The sequence below is a fragment of the Pinus tabuliformis genome, chromosome J, assembly GCF_031772625.1.
Source record: "Pinus tabuliformis cultivar Carrire ecotype Pingquan chromosome J, CPIR1, whole genome shotgun sequence".
NCBI classification, from domain to species: domain Eukaryota; kingdom Viridiplantae; phylum Streptophyta; class Pinopsida; order Pinales; family Pinaceae; genus Pinus; species Pinus tabuliformis.
In genome coordinates, this window is record NC_142295.1 from 993,531,385 (window position 1) to 993,553,231 (window position 21,847).

Consider the following 21,847-nt stretch of genomic DNA (forward strand, 5'->3'; position numbering starts at 1 on the left):
AGGACAAAACCGCTTTCTGAGTGGTATTGGTTTGATCGCACCACTCTAAAGCTGGAAGCGGTATTCGAGTTTTGGGAGCGATCCCATACAGCTTCTGACATGTGGCGGGGGGCCGGGATTGTAAACCGCCCATATCACACGCTAAATATTGGCACCCTGGAGCAGCGCAATATATTGATCAGTCGTTGGATGTTGAGGTATGGTTCAATGATCAAGATTGATCGTGCTGCTTTGTGGGGCCGGGGGGTTAAGTTCCGTTTGCCTTCTCGGATCGAAATTCTCCTCCGCTGTAGGATTAGGAAAGGGGATTGGAACGTCACGATTAAAGAGGTAGGTTTAGAAAGCAATTGCGCGAGCAATCGCATGGATTGTCATAAGTCCGACCATTATTTTCAGCACAAATAGGGTTTGTATTAAATAAGTTTTGACGGCTATATGTATGGGGTTGGGGGAACATGCCTTTGGCGGTTAGCCCCAAGTTCTGAGTCCACAATGCCGGGTGGACGGTTGTAATATATGTAAAATAATTTTTGGCTTAAAGATATAGAAGGTACGTCTCTTGCTTCAGCAAAAAAAAAGATAAATCTACTACTGATTATTGAATATTCCAAGAAAACAAATCTTGTGAGGCATTACCCAAGTATAATTGGTGGAAACCTAATGCTTATGATTTGGAACCATGGACATAACCAATGGAGCATTGCAGGGCCTATAAAGAAAGGGTTGCACCCATGTATACCAAGATCCTCTCCAGTGAATAGGGTGCACCTAGATATACGATGACTCATAAGCTAATGGAGATAAACCCACAGCAAAACACTCTTACAGTACTTCAATTCATTTATGTCATTCCCTGTGTATTTATTCAAGGAAATTTATTGTTAACGTGCTTGTCTGTTTGATCAGATATCTTTAACACAAGTAGCCATAAACCAATCGGCATGCTGATTCTTGTTGGTTTATGAAGTGACTGCAAACATCTAATATCTATGACAGTACTTCTTTATTAAAGTAGTAATTTGAATTAATTAGGGTGAATCACATCAAAGATCAGAAAATAAGTCAAACCTTTCTGCTTATTCTAACAGTTACTTGATTTCCTTCTGCTGATGCAGTCATACGAAGATGTAAAGGATATAAATCTCCTTTCATGTATTCTTTGGAAGAAGAACCTGACATTATTATATTTTTTGCAGATGTCCGTCCACTGCACCTGCAAGGGAAACATGGGGAGCAACTGTAACAAACACACTTGCAAAAGCTGTTTTGCATCAATATTTTTCACAAAGCAAATGTGAAAATGATTGTAACTTAGGACATTAAATCACATCAATAATTTTTGGATCAAGAACATACGAGAATGGGCATGAGTTAAAACAGCATAAAGCCTCAGATATTGCCCAGCTTTGGCAGGTATTATGGAATCAGCTCATCTCCTAATCTCCTTTACATGAAAAGCCTTAATTTTCCCAAACCTTACTGTTAATATCTAAATAACAGCAACCGATATTATTGATAAATGGCAGCATATAAATCAGTTTCAATTTTGTTCATATCAACATTTAAATTCCATTCTTCTCTTAAAATAAGCATTATCAGCATTCCAGTCCAGTCTGCTGCCAAATTTTCTCACACAGGTGTTGAACCAATCTAATGGACCATGGTAACAAACACATCAAGAAACAATTTGCCGCTTCTACAGAACTGTAAACAGAAAGCATATTGTTCTGAATTTAGCTGATTGAGATCTATTTCATATGTATGCATGGGACATGCTAACTTAATATTTCTTTGCATATGTTCCAATATTAATTAAACTTCCCAGTCAGATTCTTTGATTTCTCAGGTTTGCTCTATCCCTATAGTATAGGCATCCATTTAATGTGAAACACCTGACAACTAGGAAGACAGTGTTCCACCATCATGTAGGTTAAGGGTTTCAAACATTGGAGATTTATCTAGCTGCACAACTTAATATAAATTCCAGCAATGAATACTGTTTTAAGCACGAGCAATTTCATATTTTCCAAATTAAATGCTTGTTTATGTTGACCAGCTGCATAAGCACCTTTGTCAATTTGGTATTGTATGGGCATTCTCTGTTGCATGATTTTAATTTATTTCCTCTATGGTTGTCCTTGCAACTGTAAGATTGTTTTCTGATGTGTTCGGGAACAAATGAGGTGGAAAAAGCTCCATGATTCAAACCCATAAATAATACATAAATGAAGAGCTTTTCAAGAAGTATTGAACAGGATGGTAACCACATTTACACCAATGTTTTTAATCTTGAGAGTAAACAAGCAGCCTGTGAAAGCTTGGAAAATGAGGAGTTTCTTGTATCCTGGAGCCTCGTAAACACTAGACACCTCACTTTACAACATGTTAATAAAGAAGGGTCATCATGCTATATTGAACAATATTCCAAGTGCATTAAACAAAAAGGAGCTAATGAAAGGTCTGTTTTCCCCCTATTTCATTGCCAAACATAGATTTAATATACTATCTTCCCTTTTCTATGAAATACAATGAGGTTGATTTTATTAAAAGGAACCAACAGGAGTGTTAGGAGTAACACTCATGTTGGTTCCTTTTAAAAAAGCAACATCGTCACTGCATTTCACTGTATCTCTCCACCAGCAACATAAGACTGAGAAAAGGGATTTGTCATTTCAGCAGAAGACTGCTTTTCTAGTGATTCCTTCGTCAATATGTAGGGTCATCTTTAGTCACATCACAAACAAACACCATGACCAAGAGCCTGAGAAAATTTGTGATGACCCTTGAATAATTCATTGCCAATCAATGTCGACACCAAAGCCTCAGATCATAATCAACATTGGAGTGCAGGCAATATCAACAAGGAATACAGACATGTTATTCCAAAACAGTGTTGATAGCATTGGCATGTGCAATTGGCAATGCTCCAGAAAACATCTTCTCAGAAACATGAGCTAAAATCAGCAAACTGCGGCAAACATTAAAAATTACAAAATATATTCATTTTTTTCAAAATTTTAAACATATAAAGCAACAACAACTTCAGTTGAGAAAACACTAATATATATGACGTAGTGGATGCCAAATAAAAAATGATACATCAAAATCGATACTGAATCCTGAACCCTGATAGCTGTCCAATCAAGGACTCAAAAGTGGAGAATCGAAATATTACACGTACAAAAGTGAAATCTAAACAAAGATTCAAATCTCTTTAGAATTTTGAAACTAAAACATCTACAATTTTACATGATGATGATACAAATTCAATCATACAACTAGTGCATGTAACCAAAACAGCACTAAGTGCAATCCATCTCCGAACCAAGAATGCATCAACAAAGAGGCTCTAAATGGCCTCTAAAGTCCAAAAAAAATTATTCTACAACAAATAACTACATATCATCAAAATCATTGCCTATATTGGGATCCTCATCATCACTATTACTCTCTAACCATAAATAAAATAATATAGAAAAAATTAACATGTCAAATCGAGATTTTGTTTGAGTGATGGGTACATTTCTACTATGTTCATGACAGAGGAGTTCAACAATCACCGCCACCAACATTGAGGTATATAGAGGGCTTTGTGCTCTTGATTAAATGCTAGTTCCATACCCTCATACATGACAGAGTCGAATGGAAATGGTCAATCCCCCAAATCCTGAAATCCTAAAAACTGTTAAATCTGCTGGATTTTGAGTGAGATCTAAAATTCTATTTTCTCCATATGAAAATTTAAGTAAAAGAATCAAAATGGAAGATAAAGGAGGATAAAAATGGAGGATGAAGGAGAATGTCACCTAAATGAAAGATAAAGGAGGATGCATATGAAATATAAATAAAAGTGTCACTTTTACTTTACTTTAAAGTTTAAACATTACCATTAATTACATAGCAATAGTAGGGCTTGGACAAATCCACTTTCCCAGCACTTGGAATCCCTTCTGATGCTGCACAATAACCCTCAGCTACATTCCAAGTTGCCTCATAGCTCCAACTTGCTAAGTGAAATGAGAAAAAAAAGTCATCATGACTCAAGCCCGCAATTTTTTAGTAAACCACAGGAAATATCAGAAAAAAATCACGATTTTAAGTAAACCACCAGTGTTGCGGGGGAGCGCCCCCCCCCCTTCGAACCCGCTCTCGAAGCGCGCTCCGGGCGGGAGCGGGTCGGGAGCGCGCTCCCAAAATCGCTCCCGGATGGGAGCGATTTTCGGGAGCGCGCTCCCTTAAAAAAATTTACGCTCCCTGCTCTGATAGGGAGCGTTTCAGGGAGCGATCGCTCCCGAGCTCCCGGAGCGTTTTTTAATGCCCGGGAGCGATCGGGGAGCGATCGCTCCCGGGCATTAAAAAACGCTCCGGGAGCGATTTTTAACCGGCCGGGAGCGGTTCGGCGGAAAAAAATTCCGCCGGACCCGAAAAATTAAAAAAATTTAGCTAATTTTTTTTGTTTTATAAGCCCAATGGGCCAAAAACTTGTCATTACAACTTTGTTGAGCAAGTGATTGAGAGCTTGAGCAAGAGATTGAGAGCTGGAGCAAGAGCTGAGGAGCAAGGAGCCAGAGCTGAGGAGCGAGGAGCAAGTGCCAAAGAGCGAGGAGCAAGCTTGCAGAGGTAAGTAACTTAATCATTTAGTTAGTTTAGCTGGTTAGGTAGTTAATTTGGTTAGTTTAATTTACCTGTTTGAGTTTAAAGATCATTAATTTAAATTAAATTAATAAATTAAATGAATTAATCCCAATAAACTAAATTAATTTGCAGATTCAAGACTCAAACCCTACAAACATCAAACACGATGGACCTGGGGATATTTATTGGCATTTTCCTCTTCCTGGTCCCTTTTCTGGTTATTATGGTGGTGGAGAGTAGAAAACAGAGGGGGCCTGAAACTGAAGAGGTGGATGAAGAAGCCGGAGGAAGTCAAATGGGTGAAAACCCCAGTGAGGAGGATGTGGAGGAGGGTGAACATGAGGGTCAAAAAACTAAACAAGACCAAACTCCATTGTGGAAATATGTTCACAGGGCTGAAACAAGGAGAGGGGGTGGAACCACTAAATTTCATTGCCCCCATTGCAACACTGATTACACAGGCTCATACACCCGTGCTAGAAGACACCTCTGCGGGAAAAGGCCATGGGATGGAGAGAAACAAATAGGAATCAAAACTTGTGCAGCGGTGTCAACAGCAGATAGAGCCAAATACATAAAGGAAGAGGAGGACGCCCAATACAGAGCAAAAAGATCAAGGGGTTTCTTTGAACCAAGCTCACAAAGAACTCCTTCAGCATCCTCAGGCCAAGGCAGTGGATATGGACATGGAGGCACAGGGTCATCATCTTTACGCCGTAGAACCATATCAGATTTCCTTGATGAGGGGTGTAGGAATGATGTGGATTCAAAAGTTTACAGGTTCCTCTATGCATGTGGGATACCATTCAATGTTCTACGCTCACCTTATTGGCACGAAATGGTTTCTGCCATAAATGATGCCCCTAAAGGATATAAGAGCCCTGGGTATGACAAGGCAAGCACTGTTGGCCTTGATCATGAAAAAGCAAAAATATCACATTCTTTGAATAAAATGACAAGTTCTTGGACTGACAATGGGGTGTCCATTGTATCTGATGGATGGACAAATGTAAAAGGCAAGCCATTGATAAGTGTTCTTGCTGTGTCCCGAAGTGGTCCCATCTTTCTAGCTGCACATGATTACTCAGACAAGTTCAAGACCGCTATCAACATTGCAGAAGCATTGCTTGAAACAATTGAGCGTATTGGCCCATACAATGTCATCCAAGTCATCACCTAAGTTGCAGGAAACGTGGCCCTAGGGGTCGTTTCCTCTCGGGAAACGAAACGAAACGCGTTTCCGCGTACCGTACGACCTAGAAACGCGTTTCCGACCGTACGGTCACGTTTCCCGAAACGGAAAAGTGGCCGTACGGCCGGAAACGCGTTTCCAGGCCGTACAGCCGACGTTTCCCAATTGAATTGTGTTTTTTTTTTTTTTTTTTTTTTTTTTTTTTTCAAATTTGTTTTTTAATTTTCTAGATGTGTGTCTAAAGTTATAAAAGTGAATTTTTGCCCTAGTGTTGACAGGCAGTTCATGGTAATGTTAAATTCTTAAAGTTAAAGTGATATTCTCCTTTATTTTTCATTTTCATCCTTTTACTTAAATTTTTAACATTACCATGAAATGACTCAGGATGTTTGAGAGTGGTTTCGCCCTCATTGGATTTCATATGGAGAAAGTAGAATTTTAGATCTCACTCAAAATCCAGCAGACTTATTTGTTTTTCAGGATTTCAGGATTGAGGGGGTTGCAATGTTTCCATTGGATTTTATCATGTACTAGGGTATGGAACTTCTATTTAATCAAGAGAACCAAGCCCTCTATGCAGGGGAAACTCCCAATAATCAAAATCATGTAGGTACTAGGGTATGAAACGTGTATTTAATCAAGAGCACTAAGGTCGTTCGACTATGTAGGAGGAGACTCCCAATACAACAGTGGTCCTTCTAAAGAATGGGATGTGGATGCAGAAAATCCTGATTTGGATCTCTCTCTTGCAGCCTTATAGTCTTTATTGTACTTGCAGCCTCATATATTAATATAAATAAAGGCTGATTTTGAGATTCGGATATATAATAAAGGTTGCTTTTGGATATTCCGGTATTTTTATTTTCATTATGTGATCATTCATGAGTAAATGTGATGTAAATTAAATCTTAATGTTTAAGTGTAATAAATTATAATGTATCATTTATGCTTTATGATTGCACACACACACACACACACACACACACACACATATATATATATATTTAAATATTTTCTCTATATATATATATTCGCGTTTCCCCGTTTCCAAAATTTGGGGAGGTCGCGTTTCGTATCGCTTCCCGTTTCGGAAACTCGTACCCGTTTCCCCGTTTCGTGCAACTTAGGTCATCACTGATAATGCTCCTAATTGTAAGGCAGCGGGAGCAATTATTGAGGATAAATACCCGAACATATTTTGGTCTGGATGTTTGGTTCACACATTGAACCTTCTGTTGCATGATATTGTCAAAAACAAAAATGAACAATACCAATGGATTGGTGATTTGTACAAGAAAGGAAAAAAAATGATAAAATTTATTACAAATCATAGCAATACCCATGGCCTTTTCCGCAGTCACTCGAGATTGGAGTTGCTGAAGATTGCGAGGACTAGATTTGGTAGCTATTACCTCACCTTCAGGCGCCTTTTGAAGGTAAGAGAGGCATTAGCTAGCATGGTATCAAGTCCACATTGGCAGGTGTTAAAGGAAAGGGCTACAAATGTAGCTGACATTGCAGGTTTTGAAACGGTGGAGGAGGCCGCTCTTGATGGGCAGTTTTGGACAACTGTGAGACAGGTATTGGATTTCACCAAGCCAATTTATAACATGATTCGGTTTGCAGATACAGACAAACCAGTGATTGGCGAGGTGTATGAGCAAATGGATACCATGTTGGGGGAAATAAAAGACATTGTTCATAACAGAGATCCCGACTTGTACAAACTGATTCACGATTGTGTGTGTGAACGGTGGAATAGGCTTAACCTTCCACTACATTGCTTGGCGTATATCCTTACGCCAAAATACTACTCAGATTCTTGGTTGGGCAAACCTGCAGCAGGGGGTGGTGTTAGGACCAAACCCCATTTAGATCGAGAGGTAACTAGAGGATATCTGGAAGCATTAGAAAAGTTGGTGCCTGACAGGGAGGAATGTGCAGCTGTGCGCCTTGAAATAGGCAGATACTTCACTGGCAGTGGTTTGTATGGTAACTTCCATGCAATGGACGACAAAGATAAATTTGATTCTCTCACATGGTGGGAAACATATGGCGGAGACGGACATTTGCCAAAATTGGCAAAAAAAGTTCTTGCACAGGTTGTAAATTCTTCTTTTGCAGAGAGGTGTTGGAGCACCTACAGTTATATACATAATGTGAAAAGAAACAGGCTCAACGAAAACCGAGCAGAAAGCTTGGTTTATGTGCACTACAATTTGAGGTTGTTGAGCCATTACTGTGATCGGGCTAATGAAGATCCCACATATAAAATTTGGGACAATCACCCTGAGGACGACAATTTGGAGGATGGCATTGTACATATGGAAGAACTAGAAGAGGAGCTTGTACGGGATGACGCTGAAGCAGCTGCAGCAGCCATGCCACCTCCACCTCCACCATCCAGTAGCAGTTCTCGGGGCCCGAGTCTTGTTCCATTGCTGTCGCCACCTCCATCGACACCCTCGCGTGGAGGCTCTAGTTCTGGTCGTCGGCCTGTGCGGGAGACTCCTAGAAGACCACCACGACCTACTTATACTCCTGGAGACTCTCGTGGCAAGGGCCACTTGTAGATTTACAGTTTACTTGTCTTTTTTAGTTTCTATTAGACTTTAGTTTTCATAACTGTTGAGTTTTGAGTCCTTGACTCTTGACTATTTCATATCATTATGACATTATGATATTTTTTGTAAACATTATATCACTGTGACAATGAAAATTTGAAGTTTGAAGTTGGGCCTTGGCAATTATAACTCATTGGTAATGATTGTGAATTATGAATATGATGCTTTGTGAAAGACTAAAGTTGTTTCATTTCATCTCATTATTCATGTTTCATTTTATAAATTTTTAACATTTCATATCATGTTAACAGTTAGAAGTTAGGACTTAGAAATATCTTCGATATTACTTCTTGTAATGGTTAAACTTGGCTTACAAGTACAACTTGTTACTTTGGTGATCAATGATGATAAATGTTATTGAATTTTCAATTCTGAAAGCTTGAAGTTGAAACTTTAATATTGAATTTGATGAATCATGATTTATAAGACTCAATATGTTGCAGTTGTAATATGTATTTTAATTTTACTAAGGTTGATGACGATTATAATTTCTAGATGATTGATGTGATATGGTTCAATGATCAATTTATGTTTTTTTATGTTTTTTATGTCTATTTCATCATTCTACATGTTTTTGTTGACATATATGTATCAAAAATTAAAAAATATAAAAAATATATATATATTTTTAAAAAATCGCTCCGGGATTCGCTCCCAAACCGGGAGCTTCTGAAAATGGTCGCTCCCGCTCCCGCTTCCGCTCCCGCTCCCAAGTAACATTGTAAACCACACAATGTTTATTTTTAGGAAGAATTGTGATTTTTGGGCCACATCACCTAAAAATTGGCAATGTTATCAACACTGTTCCAAAATGCTTCTGATTTGAGGAATAAACATCCTCACGAGGTATAATGTCACCCCCAATGGTAGACGTATCAACAAAGGATTCAGGGGGTTCGTTTGATCCATTCAGCTTATCACTCAAGGATCAGCATAAGAATTTGTTGAGCGACTGGATCAGGATTCAGAACAAATGAATTCGTTGCAACACTAACATCACTTATGCTTATCTTTGCAACTGTGTGGTTGGATCCCTTTATCACAGAGGTTTCCAGAGACTCCATAATAAATCTAGCAGGCATTGGTATCCATCCAGAAAAGCCTTCAGTGGTCATTCTGGTGCATGTTGAGATACCAAGCCTAGAAATTTCTCAGTTCTCAGTACTTGCATCTCGTGAGTTGGCTTTGTGGTTAAGATCTTTCTCCATCTGTTTTCTTGATTCTGTGATTTTCAACTTTGGGGTTTCACCTGCAAGTGTCTAGTGGAAGGGGCTTCAGATTTCCTTCACGATATCCTCTCTAGCCATGGTTTTCACCCCTTTGGACAGGGAAGGTGTTTGTGGATCAATGTGGACCAGGAGACCGCCAAGCTCCATAATGAAGGTTCCATTGCATGGATAAATAAGATATAATGAGTTTATTAATGTCCAGCAGATGACCATAAGAAAGTCAATGGGACTGCTAAGTACATCTGTGTCAATATGAAGTAGGTGTTCAAGGGCCACCCCTACAAAAGCAAGATGAAAGCAGATCTAACCTAAGATCTAAAATCAAGGACCACTCCTCTAACCTAAGATCTAAAATCAAGGACCACTCCTCTAACCTAAGATATAAAATCTAATGCATGAGCATATAAAAATGTTATGCAAATACAGAAGGCAGCCTCAACACGTCCTGGTCCTTCTGCCGTCTCCTGAATAAAGGAAGGGGGCGGAGGATGGAGAGTCTTCCACTGTAACTGCAATCTGTCTGTGTCTCTCTTAATACCCAAGGTCCAAGAAAGGAAACTCCTGATGGATGGCCGACCAAAGGCTGGGTTGTGGGATGCCCTGCTTCCTGAATTAAGTAAAATGAGCAGGTGGAACATGAAACAAATAAAATAAAATAAAGAGAAGAAACAAAGAAAATTTAAACAAAAACAAAAAAAAACCTTGAGAAACAAGTAGCTGAATATCCGGCATATGCATTCCAGCTCAAAGATGTCTCTTAGCTGAATAGGAAGAAGGAAGAGCCAATATCAAGAGCACTGAGAATCCTTTGGGGCAAAGAAATAAATCGTTTCAAGGATCCCAGCTGCAGCCCTGAGAAAGAAGCCCTTTATAAATTTACACTGGAACTGGACTTCCATACTCAGGACATATTGTTGAGTAACTGGAGTAAAATCATAAACAGATTCAATGATGCTCAAATCAGGCTGACAGAGTGGACTCTAAAGTCTGTAAAAGAAGCACCCGGAATTGATAGCCATACTGAAGAATGGAAAGATGATATGGAATCCAAAATATATAGAGTCTAGACATAATGGAGCAGTTGGAACAGCTGCATAAGACAGATGGAATAGAAAGCCAAGGAGAAGACCAAGCTGGAAGAAGACTTGCTTATGAAGGTAAGGACATCAAAAGGGATGACAACCAAGAGGTGTAAAATATTGCTCAAGTTACAACTCTGGTTAATTTTGATTTGAAATTATTATATATATGGTATGCTTGTATATACTACTTCCCTATTCTTTGATTTAATATTAGGATTCCTATTTGTTCTTTTATTTGTTTAGTTTATGTTTTCCTACTCCCTAATTTTATAATTTTAACCTAGCTATTAAATTTTATTAATTACTCAAATTATTCAATCACTTGCTCTATTAATTTATTAATTTAACCACACCCCCCTCCACATATATTATTCTGCTGACTCTATCCACCTTAATAAAAATATTTTATTATATTCTAATCTATTTATAATACTGACTCTACTTTCTATTTTATTCAATTACGTATTCCATTAATTTATTAACTTGACCATTTCCCATTGCTTAATTTAATCATTTCACTTGATTCTCCTTAATAAATTATATTAATTTCTTAACCACTAATTCCTTCTTGCCTCTATTTATTTATCCCCTAGGTTACTCTTTTCATTGTCTCTCGTGAGCTTCTTTTAATCCCCTGCTGATGGGAGGAGTGTCCACTCAAAACATTGAGACATTCTAAACTCCAAACACAGTTCGTTATTCACACAATACATTTCATTTTTCTAATGGAAGAAAACTGTTCTAAATAATTGAATCTAAACATTCAGTCACGGCTGTTTTATCTTCACAAATTACATCTATATTTTATCAGTAACAATGAAAACAAATGCCCTTCTTGCAGTCACAGATTTCAAATCTTTCATGCTTATGTCTGCAGATATTTGAAATTGTTTTCACAAATGGTTCTTGTTCTAATGAAATAAAAGCATCAAGGGAATCAAGCTCACCATGTGTGGATCTGCCTCCAGACATCCTCAGTGAGCAAAACATAGTGACGACCTTCCATTGATGTTTCATGAAACACGGACTCGACAGAAGAGTCTTCACGCAGTAAGTCAAATACTAGATCTGGACTGTTGATATTTGTTGAGTTCTTCAGCATACTTGAAGGTGCCTCACATAGCTTAGAACAATAGAGAGTAAAATCTTTGTTTGGGGCTCTTGCCTCATTCTGGCAAGCGGAATCTTCCCAATCTTTCCACCATCTAAGGAGCCAGCAACAATCATATAACAGCAGTCAAAACCGAGGAACCAAAAACAACAGAACTCTCAAAGCCAGAGAGTAACAAAACATGATGCAACTCTCAATGCACTCAACATAGACATTCTAGGAAATAGACAATAGACAAAAGTAAACCACAGCATATATGCAACAAAAGGCTGAATGATTAAAAAATTATTATCTGCATTTATCAACAGGGCTTCACAATTTTCTCATACACAACAGAACACATAGTTTCTGCAAAAAACATAAGCACAACAATAGAGAGTAAAAATAAATACTGCCCATTTTTAGTAAACAAAAGGATAAATTAATAATTTAATAGCTCACTTCTGTAAACCGTCTGACCTACATGAAAACAGAATGAGTGACACTGGACAGCCATTACAGCATCCAAAAACAATCATATACTCAATCCAACATTAAGGCCAAAGGACGGCTAAGTGGAACCATCATAACTACAGTTTTGCTGCCTTATGTTGGACATTGTGTTCAGCACTCTACATGTGTTTCGCGACATGGACTAACCGCCTCTCGTGGATCCTAACTCTGGCAATTGTAGCAGAGACTAATGCGTGCAGGGTTTGGTCTAACAGCAATCGTGATTCCAACAAGTGGTATCAGAGTGACAGGTCTCGAGTTCGAAACTCACCCAGCTCGCGCTGGGGGGGGGAGATTGTTAGACATCGGGTTCAGTTCTCCCTGTGTGTTTCACAACATAGACTAACCGCCTCTCGTGGATCCTAACTGTGGTGATTGTAGCGGAAACTAATGCCTGAGGGTTTTGGGCTAACGGCAATCATGATTCCAACAGATTAAGTGTATCCATATATATCCCAACAGCTGAAAATAAACTTCTAAAAATAATGTAGCAAACTAAGGTTGGGGGATAGGAAAATTAATCTGGAAAATAAACCTACAGTTTTACTTGGAAGATGTGTGTTGAATGACTTTTCTATAAACAGAACAATCCAGACACAGATCTCTGGAAATCAAACCTTCAATAGCCAGCCATCCACCCAGACAAAGTTCTCTGCAAATCAAACCCCTGGTAGTCTCAAGGTTTGACATACAATGCATTCAACAGTCAACATATACATAGAAAAGAGGCCAGAAAACCAAGAAGAGGTGCAAGAATTGTGAAAAGGATGGCTAAGGATATCAAAAATACAAAATATGTAACAGAGATGTCATTTCTATAGAAAAAAATATACATATTTCAAGAAAAATAAAGCTCAGTTCACATTGAAAGCAAATATAGCAGTTGCTGGAGGAAAAATGGATGAATCATCCCTTGCATAAGGGCTAACAATCACATAATCCAATATTCACGATGAGGAAAGCCAAACATTAAAAAAATTTAACACCCTTCATAAGAGATGAGATCACTGAAGAGAGGATCCATCAAAAGGAATTTACTGCCTTAGCAAACTGAGAACTCCTAAACAAAACCATAATTCTATGTACATTATTTACAGGCAAAACTCAAACTCTTTTACAGTATGACACGGCAAACATAGCAGAGTAAAAACATTGACCAAATTGTTGGCAGGAAAAATAGATTAACAATTTGTAAAAATCCGGCACCAGCAATAGTGCAAGTTTAACCAAAAAGAGCAGTTCCCACCAGCATAGATCTTTATCAGTCTCAGGTACTGTCCAAAAGCAGTGCTGGTTGACAAAAACATAGTAGTTTTGTGATCACATTCTCCCAATTTTAAGTTGTTCAAATAAGACTCCAAAAAGCTATAGAGAAGAGGGAAAAAGTTTTGAGTCAGGGGGTCTGATCCTGAAGGATTTAAGATATTTGAGAAAAGGAAAAGAAAGTTACTTAAATGACTTACTCAGTAAGGTGAACCAAAGAAAACATGTACTGTATCAAATGAAACATAGGACTCTAAAGGAAACATAGCACTAACAACAAGATATCAAGATGGAATTGAATGATCTGCCTCTTGAGGACTAAATAGACTGTGTAAAAAAATTGTTAACTGTATTTGGCGAGTAAAGACAATTCCCCTTTAAGAGAAACATGTACGCAAGCCAAACACATAGCGGAATCAATTAGCCTGCTCTAGGGCTGCAGGGGAGTGCCCCCCCCCCCCCCACACACACCCACCCTAAGCATGCTCCTAATGGAAGTGTTCAGGGACTAATTTTGGGGGGCGCGATCCCGCAACAAAATTTGCACTCCCTGGTTTCTCCAAAAGCGATCAGGGATCGATCACTCCCACCCATAGATGCCCACATGTGACCAAGAAAGGGGGATTTTTTTTGGAGGGAAATGGGAGGGGCCAAAAAGAATAAAGGCCTCTTCCCCTCCCACAAAACATCATTTTATGAGTATGAGAGAGATTGAGAGGGTTTGAGCTTGAGGAACTTGTGGGAGATTGTGGAATCTTGCAAGGGAAATTGAAGGCTGCCATTTATGAGAACTTGGGAGATCGAAGGATGCCACCACCATTGGAGAGCCAAAGAGGTGGGATTTAATCCCATTCTTTTTTTTCCACGTGATAATTGTGTTCTCTTCTCCTATTCTTTCCCATTACTCCCTTGTTGAAATTTGGTACCGGCGGACAGGTGGTTCCCTAAGGCTTTGATCTTTGGCCTAAGGAAAAGTGTCCAAAAGAATTTAATTTTTCTCCTAAAGTGACTTTATAATTTTTATAAAGTCAAATCTAATTTAAAAGTGACTTTAAGTGATAAAGTTACTAAAGTCTAATTTTAAAGTAACTTTAATAAAGTCAATGTAAAATTAGAGTGGAAAAGTGACTTTGGACATAAATGACTAAGTGGGTCTTTATTAAAGTGGGGTGAATTAAAAAATTTGAAAGTGAGATTTAAATGCGCATTTAATCTCAGCCCTAGATCTCAATCTATTTCAGCCATTGGATTTAGGGATTCCCAAAAAGTCACTTAGAATAAAGGAGGGAAAGGAGGAAAAGGTCATTAGTTCTTTCATGAGCAGATTGAGAGAAGGAGAGCAAGAGAGCAAGGGAGATCTCTGGACAATGAGGAGAAGGAGGCAGCAGCTTGGCACACATTCCAAGGCAACATTTCAGCAAGTCCGTACAGCTGAGTTAGCACACAGTGAAAGGCAGATTTTGGGCACGATTTTCCAGAAAGGTCATATAGCAGTTTTGGTTCAGATTCCAAGGAGGCCGTATAGCAAGTTAGCACAGAAATCGAGGAACAGAAAATCTGAAGTTTGCTGGCACGTTTTTCAAGGAAGGCCGTACAACAAGTGGTTGTACTTGGCACGCTTTTCTAGGCAGAAATCCGTATAGTTGTACTGTTGTTTTTCTGCACAGAAATCGAGGAAAACTGTACATCAACATTTATGGCAGCTTGCACGCTTTTCTAGGCAGTTCGTACAGCAGCATTTAAGGCTGAAATTTGGGCACAAAAATCAAGGAGGTCGTACAGCATTTATTGCTGTTCTGTTTTGCTGTTTGCAAGTTTTTTCCAGTTGGCTCTGAGGCACGGAAAACGAGATAAGTTGTAAAAGTTTGCTCGCTGATTTTTTGCTGAAAATTTCTCTCACTGTAAAAAGCATTTTCCAGAAATAAGAAGGAGCTTTCGAACTGGCTTTCCCCAAGAGTTGTAGGGGGTTTTTCCAGGGTCACCTTGACCAAAAATCACTGTGTTTAAATGTGTTAAATGGCTGTTTGTATGTGCTGATATTTATTTCTGCATTTTCTAGCATTCTGTAATATTTCCAGAATTTGTGCTTTCAGCAAAATTTATTTTCTAGTTGTTGAATGTATGGATATGGGAAAGGGCATTTAACTCTTTTGGAGAAATAAGGTGAAACTGAAAACCGGGGTGGGAAATGTGAAATTTCTACATGGTATCAGAGCTTGAGTGCTGAAGTGCAATTTGAGACAGCAAGGAGGAAAATTACAGCCTGCTGATTTTTCACTCAGAAAATTCCAGCAAGCTGATTTTTCACAAACAGCAGTTTTATCTTTACTACAACAGTGCTATTTTTCAGTTTTAGGACAACAGGATGTCATTGGGATTGAGGGTGGAGAATAGGTTGGATGGGCATACCAATTATAGCGTTTGGAATGAGAGAATGCAGAGTATCTTTGAGGAGGCAGAACTCTGGCACATTATGGCGCATACCACACAGAACCCTGTTGTTGTGCCTTATAATAAAAAGAACAACAAAGGTAAGAGACTGATTCTAGACGGAGTCAAAGACCATTGCATTCCTCATGTGAGAGGAAAGAGAAATGCCCATGAGATGTGGACAACATTGTCCAATCTCTACCAGAGTACCAATGAGAACCGAAAAATGGTCCTGAAGAAGAAGATGAATACCATTAAGATGGGTAATGATAGTGCAACTGGATATCTCACAAAGATTACTAATGTGAGAGATGAGTTGGCAGCAATTGGAGAGGTCATTCCACCCACTGAGTTGGTGCAGATTGCAGTGAATGGCCTCCCCCGTTCATGGATGAACTTTGCTGATGGGGTTTGTGCACATGAGACCCTTCCCACATGGGAGAGGTTTTGGGATGATTGCATTCAGACAGAGATCATGAAAGGTCAGCTTGGGCCAGCCAAGCCAGTTGAGCAAGATGAGGATGTAGCACTGTTGGCAGGAGGCAAGAAAGGCAAAGGTAAAGGTAAACAGGGTAACACACAAAAGGACTATTCCACGGTGAAGTGTTGGAATTGTCAAAAGATGGGACACTATGCAGTTGTGTGTCCAGAGAAGAAGAAGAAAAAGGGGAAGAACCAGAGCTTGGCAGCTTCAGCAGAGGTTGAGGACTTTGCAGATCGTTTTGACCGGGAGTTTGGGTTCACTGCGTGTGAGTCCTCTAGTGCAGGATCACCTGCCACACAAGTTCATAGGGAGCATGCTTTTCCCTCGATTAACAGAGCATCTTCAGGTATCTGGTATGTGGACAATGGGGCTTCACGTCACATGAAAGGAGTCTGTGAGTACTTCTGAGAGCTTTCAGAGAGTGGCACTGATATAGAGGTAGTACTCGATGATGACAGAGTTGTTAGAGCAGTCGGTGTGGGGACACTGACATTTCAGAGGGAGTCCAAACCTCCCTTGGAGGTGTCAGATGTTCTTTATGTGCCAGGGATGAGGAAGAACCTCATATCTGTCTCAGCTTTGGAGGACAGAGGATATGAAGTATTGTTCAGGGGAGGACAGGTGTTGATGTATCCCAGGGGCACTCCCGCTGATTCAGCTAGAGCGATAGGTGTATGCCATGCAAAGGTGTACAAGTTTGCATTCCAGCCCCTTTTGGCATTAAGCAATAGTACCGACAGCAGAGCTAGCAGTTCTGAGCTGTGAGATTTGGCACCGCAGGATGGGGCATATGTATCATGGAGCCTTGAGGACCTTGCGAGAGATCATTACAGGTGTGCCAGATTTCAGTACTGATCACTTTGATACTTGCAGAGGATGTGTGATGGGCAAGTTTGCCAAATCCCCTTTTCCCAGCAGTGACAGCAAAGCGACTGGGATACTTGATTTGATTCATTCCGATGTGAGCGGTCGGATGTCTCATGTTTCCTTGAGTGGATATGAGTACTATGTTTTATTCATTGATGATCACTCCAGGAGGACCTGGATTTATTTCTTGAAGACCAAGAGTGAGGTCTTCAAGCGGTTTCAGGAGTTTAGAGCTCTTGTGGAGACACAGACAGGTCGGAAGATCAAGTCCCTGAGGTCGGACAATGGGGGAGAGTACACCCTTGGAGACTTTGTTGACTATTGTGCGGAGGGAGTTCATTGTTCCTTACATCCCCCAGCAGAACGGGGTTGCGGAGAGTAAGAACAGATCCATCGGAGGGGCTGCCAAAGCCATGTTACATGATCAGGGGTTGCCATTGTTCTTGTGGGCAGAGGCCTGCAACACAGCTGTTTATTTGCAGAACAGGAGTCTGCATCGTGCCTTGGAGCACGACTCCAGAGGAGGCTTTTTTTGGGAAGAAGCCTAATATTGGTCATCTTCGTATCTTTGGGTGCATTACATACTCCTACATACCCAAGGAGAAGAGGACCAAACTAGAGCCCACCGTAGAGAAAGGTATCTTTGTGGGTTACAGTGAGACCTCAAAGGCCTTTCGGATTTACATTCCTACACAGAGGAAAGTTGTTATCAGGCGGGATGTGAAGTTCGAGGAGGACAGGGCCTTTAGGAGGTCACGGGAGTTAGAGTATCTAGATCAGCCAGACCCTCAGCAGCAGTTGAGTCAGTCGCAGGGATCCAGTGGGGAGGGATCAGGAGGATCTTGAGGTACATCTATGACAATGTCAGGTCCGTTAATGAGCAGTGGCTCGCCGAGCCAGAGGGGTGGTGATCCGGGCAGCATGCAAAGCAGTCCACAGAGCAGTTCACTAGGGAGTCCATTGATGGACAGTTCACACGGTACCTCAGCTTCTACAGGTTCAGGTGCAGGCAGGAGGACAGCAGACAGACAATCAAGAGTTCAAGCTCCTGATGATGATGAGGAGGAGGAGTTTCATTCTCCAATGGGAGAAGTACGCTCAGGGAAGAGGAAGCCCAAGTGGCTTCAGGACACCTTGAGAGATGCCACATTTGTTGCTGAGCCTAAGAGGCCGGTCAGAGAGAGTAGACCACCTGAGAGGTTTTGTAGCTATATGGCAATGGCTACCAGCATCCTTGACTCTAAGCCTTCTAGCTATGAGGAGGCAGCTAGCCAGCAGGTCTGGAGAGAGGCCATGTAGGAGTATTCTTCTATCATGAAGAATGATGTTGGGAGGTGGTGCCGAGGCCTGAGGGCAAATCCGTGGTTACTGCCAGATGGCTTTACAAGGTAAAGCATGCTGCAGATGGCAGCATTGAGAAATTCAAAGCGAGGTTTGTGGCTAGAGGGTTCTCCCAAGTAGAGGGTGTTGATTATGAGGAGACCTTCGCTCCCGTGGCTCGATATACTTTGATCCGCTCCATTATATCGATAGCAGCAGAGATGGGTTGGAAGATCCACCAGATGGATGTGAAGACTGCATTTCTCAATGGCTTCATACAGGAGGAGGTGTACATTGAGCAGCCCTGCATGGGAAGGAGTCCCATGTGTGCAGACTGAAGAAGGCCCTTTATGGCCTGAAGCAAGCTCCCATAGCTTGGTACTCCAAGATAGATACATACTTGCAGGGGATGGGTTTCACAAAGAGTGAGGCAGATCTGAGCCTTTACTATATTGTGATAGGTGAGGAGCCTCTCATTCTAGTGTTGTATGTGGATGACTTGGTCATTACAAGTGCAGAGAGACTCATAGAGCACTGCAAGAGAGATCTTGCGGCGGAGTTTGAAATGAAGGACATTGGCTTGGTGCATTACTTTTTGGGTTTGGAGGTGTGGCAGGAGGAGGGGCATTTCTTCCTGGGGCAGGGGAAGTATATCGTGGACATCCTTGGCAAATTCCACATGGAGGATAGTAAACCCATGTCGACACTGATGATCACCAACTGGAAGAAGCTTCATGCTTCGGATTCTGAGTTGGTGGATCCCACATTGTATAGGCAGTTGATTGGTTCCTTGATGTATTTGGTCAACACTAGACCAGATATTTGTTTTGCAGTCAACACGATGAGTCAGTTTATATGTGAGCCTAGGAAGGTTCACTGGGTGGCTGCAAAACAAATTTTGCGGTACTTGCAGGGGACAGTGGATTATGGTCTGGACTACAGGCAGGGGGATGGAGTGAGATTGGCAGATTATACTAATTCTGATTGGTCAGGTTGTGCTTCTGATAGGAAGAGCACTTCAGGGTGTTGTTTTGGGTTGGGTTCGGCAGTAGTGTCATGGTTCAGCCGGAAGCAGCAGTCAGTAGCATTGAGTTCAGCGGAAGCAGAGTATATGGCAGCCAATCTAGCTAAGTTGTGAGGCCATCTGGCTTCGCAAGATATTGTTTGGCTTATTTGGTCAGCTGTTGAGACCTTCAGTGATTTACTGTGATAATCAGAGTTGCATTAAACTCATGGAGAATCCAGTGTTTCATGACAGGTCAAAGCATATCGGGATCAAATATCATTTCATCAGAGACTATGTTCAGAAGGAAGCTGTGAAGCTTGAGTATATTCCCACTGATGAGCAGGTTGCAGATATTCTTACTAAAGCCTTACCACGGGGCAAGCATGTCTACTTTAAAGACAAGATGGGTGTGGTGAGGAACACCTTCCTCGGTAAGAGGGAGTGTTGAAATTTGGTACCAGAGGACAGGTGGTTCCCTAAGGCTTTGATCTTTGGCCTAGGGAAAAGTGTCCAAAAGAATTTAATTTTTCTCCTAAAATGACTTTATAATTTTTATAAAGTCAAATCTAATTTAAAAGTGACTTTAAGTGATAAAGTTACTAAAGTCTAATTTTAAAGTGACTTTAATAAAGTCAATGTAAAATTAGAGTGGAAAAGTGACTTTGGACATAAATGACTAAGTGGGACTTTATTAAAGTGGGGTGAATTAAAAAATAGAAAGTGAGATTTAAATGAGCATTTAATCTCAGCCCTAGATCTCAATCTATTTCAGCCATTGGATTTAGGGATTCCCCAAAAGTCACTTAGGGTTAGATTAAAGGAGGGAAAGGTTAAATTAAAGGAGGGAAAGGAGGAAAAGGTCATTAATTCTTTCATGAGCAGATTGAGAGAAAGAGAGTCAGAGAGCAAGGGAGATTTCTGGACAGTGAAGAGAAGGAGGCAGCAGCTTGGCACACATTCCAAGGCAACGTTTCAGCAAGTCCGTACAGCTGAGTTAGCACACAGTGAAAGTCAAATTTTGGACACGATTTTCTAGAAAGGCCATACAGTAGTTTTGGTTCACATTCCAAGGAGGCCGTACAGAAAGTTAGCACAGAAATCGAGGAGCAGAAAATCTGAAGTTTGCTAGCACGTTTTTCAAGGGAGGCCGTACAGCAAGTGGTTGTAACCTTGGCACGCTTTTCTAGGCAAAAATCCATACAGCTGTACTGCTGTTTTTCTGGACAGAAATTGAGGAAAACCGTATAGCAACATCTATGGCAGCTTGCACGCTTTTTTAGGCAGTCCGTACAACAACATTGAAGGCTGAAATTTGGGCACAAAAATCGAGGAAGCCGTACAGCATTTTTTGCTGTTCTGTTTTGTTGTTTGCAAGTTTTTTCCAGTTGGCTGTGAGGCACGGAAAACGAGATAAGTTGTAAAAGTTTGCTTGCTGATTTTTTGCTGAATATTTCTCTCTGTAAAAAGCATTTTCCAGAAATAAGGAGGAGCTTTCGAACTGGTTTTCCCCAAGAGTTGTAGGGGGTTTTTCCAGGGTCACCTTGACCAAAAATCACTGTGTTTAAATGTGTTAAATGGTTGTTTGTATGTGCTGATATTTATTTCTGCATTTTCCAGCATTTTGTAATATTTCCAGAATTTGTGTTTTCAGCAAAATTTATTTTCCAGTTGTTGAATGTATGGATATGGGAAAGGGCATTTACTATTTTGGAGAAATAAGGTGAAACTGAAAACCGGGGTGGGAAATGAGAAATTCCTACATCCCTCTTTTTATAGCAAGCAAGAATCTCAAGCTTCAACAAACATGATGGGTATATGGCTTAGCCTTATCTTGTTGGTTCCATTTTTTGCTATGATGATGGTGTTGGGAAACAAAAGAAGAAGTGATGAAGATGATGAAGAAGTGGGTAGTGGTGGATTAGGATACCCTGGAGAAGAGGAGGAGGAGGAGGAGGAGGAGGAGGATGGAGTGAAGATGATGGAAAGAAAACTAAGGTAGACCAAACACCCTTGTGGAAATATGTTACAAGGCTTGGAGGAGGGAAAGGGAGTGGAACCACTAAATTTGTATGCCCCCATTGCAAATCTACTTACACAGGTTCATATACCTGT

General features: G+C 40.4%; 1 protein-coding gene across 2 annotated transcripts in view; it reads right to left on the reverse strand.

Annotated features, from left to right (window-relative positions):
* Positions 1–21,847, reverse strand: part of LOC149230175 (ubiquitin carboxyl-terminal hydrolase 8-like) — a 106,579-nt gene that overhangs the window by 68,434 nt on the left and 16,298 nt on the right. For both annotated transcript variants that reach the window (XM_089378881.1, XM_089378882.1), the window contains exons 2-3: positions 11,710–11,967; positions 1,069–1,213 (exon numbers count right to left, since the gene is read on the reverse strand). In XM_089378881.1, the coding sequence (XP_089235007.1) occupies positions 1,069–1,213; positions 11,710–11,967 (403 nt within the window). The remainder of the gene's footprint in view (positions 1–1,068; positions 1,214–11,709; positions 11,968–21,847) is intronic.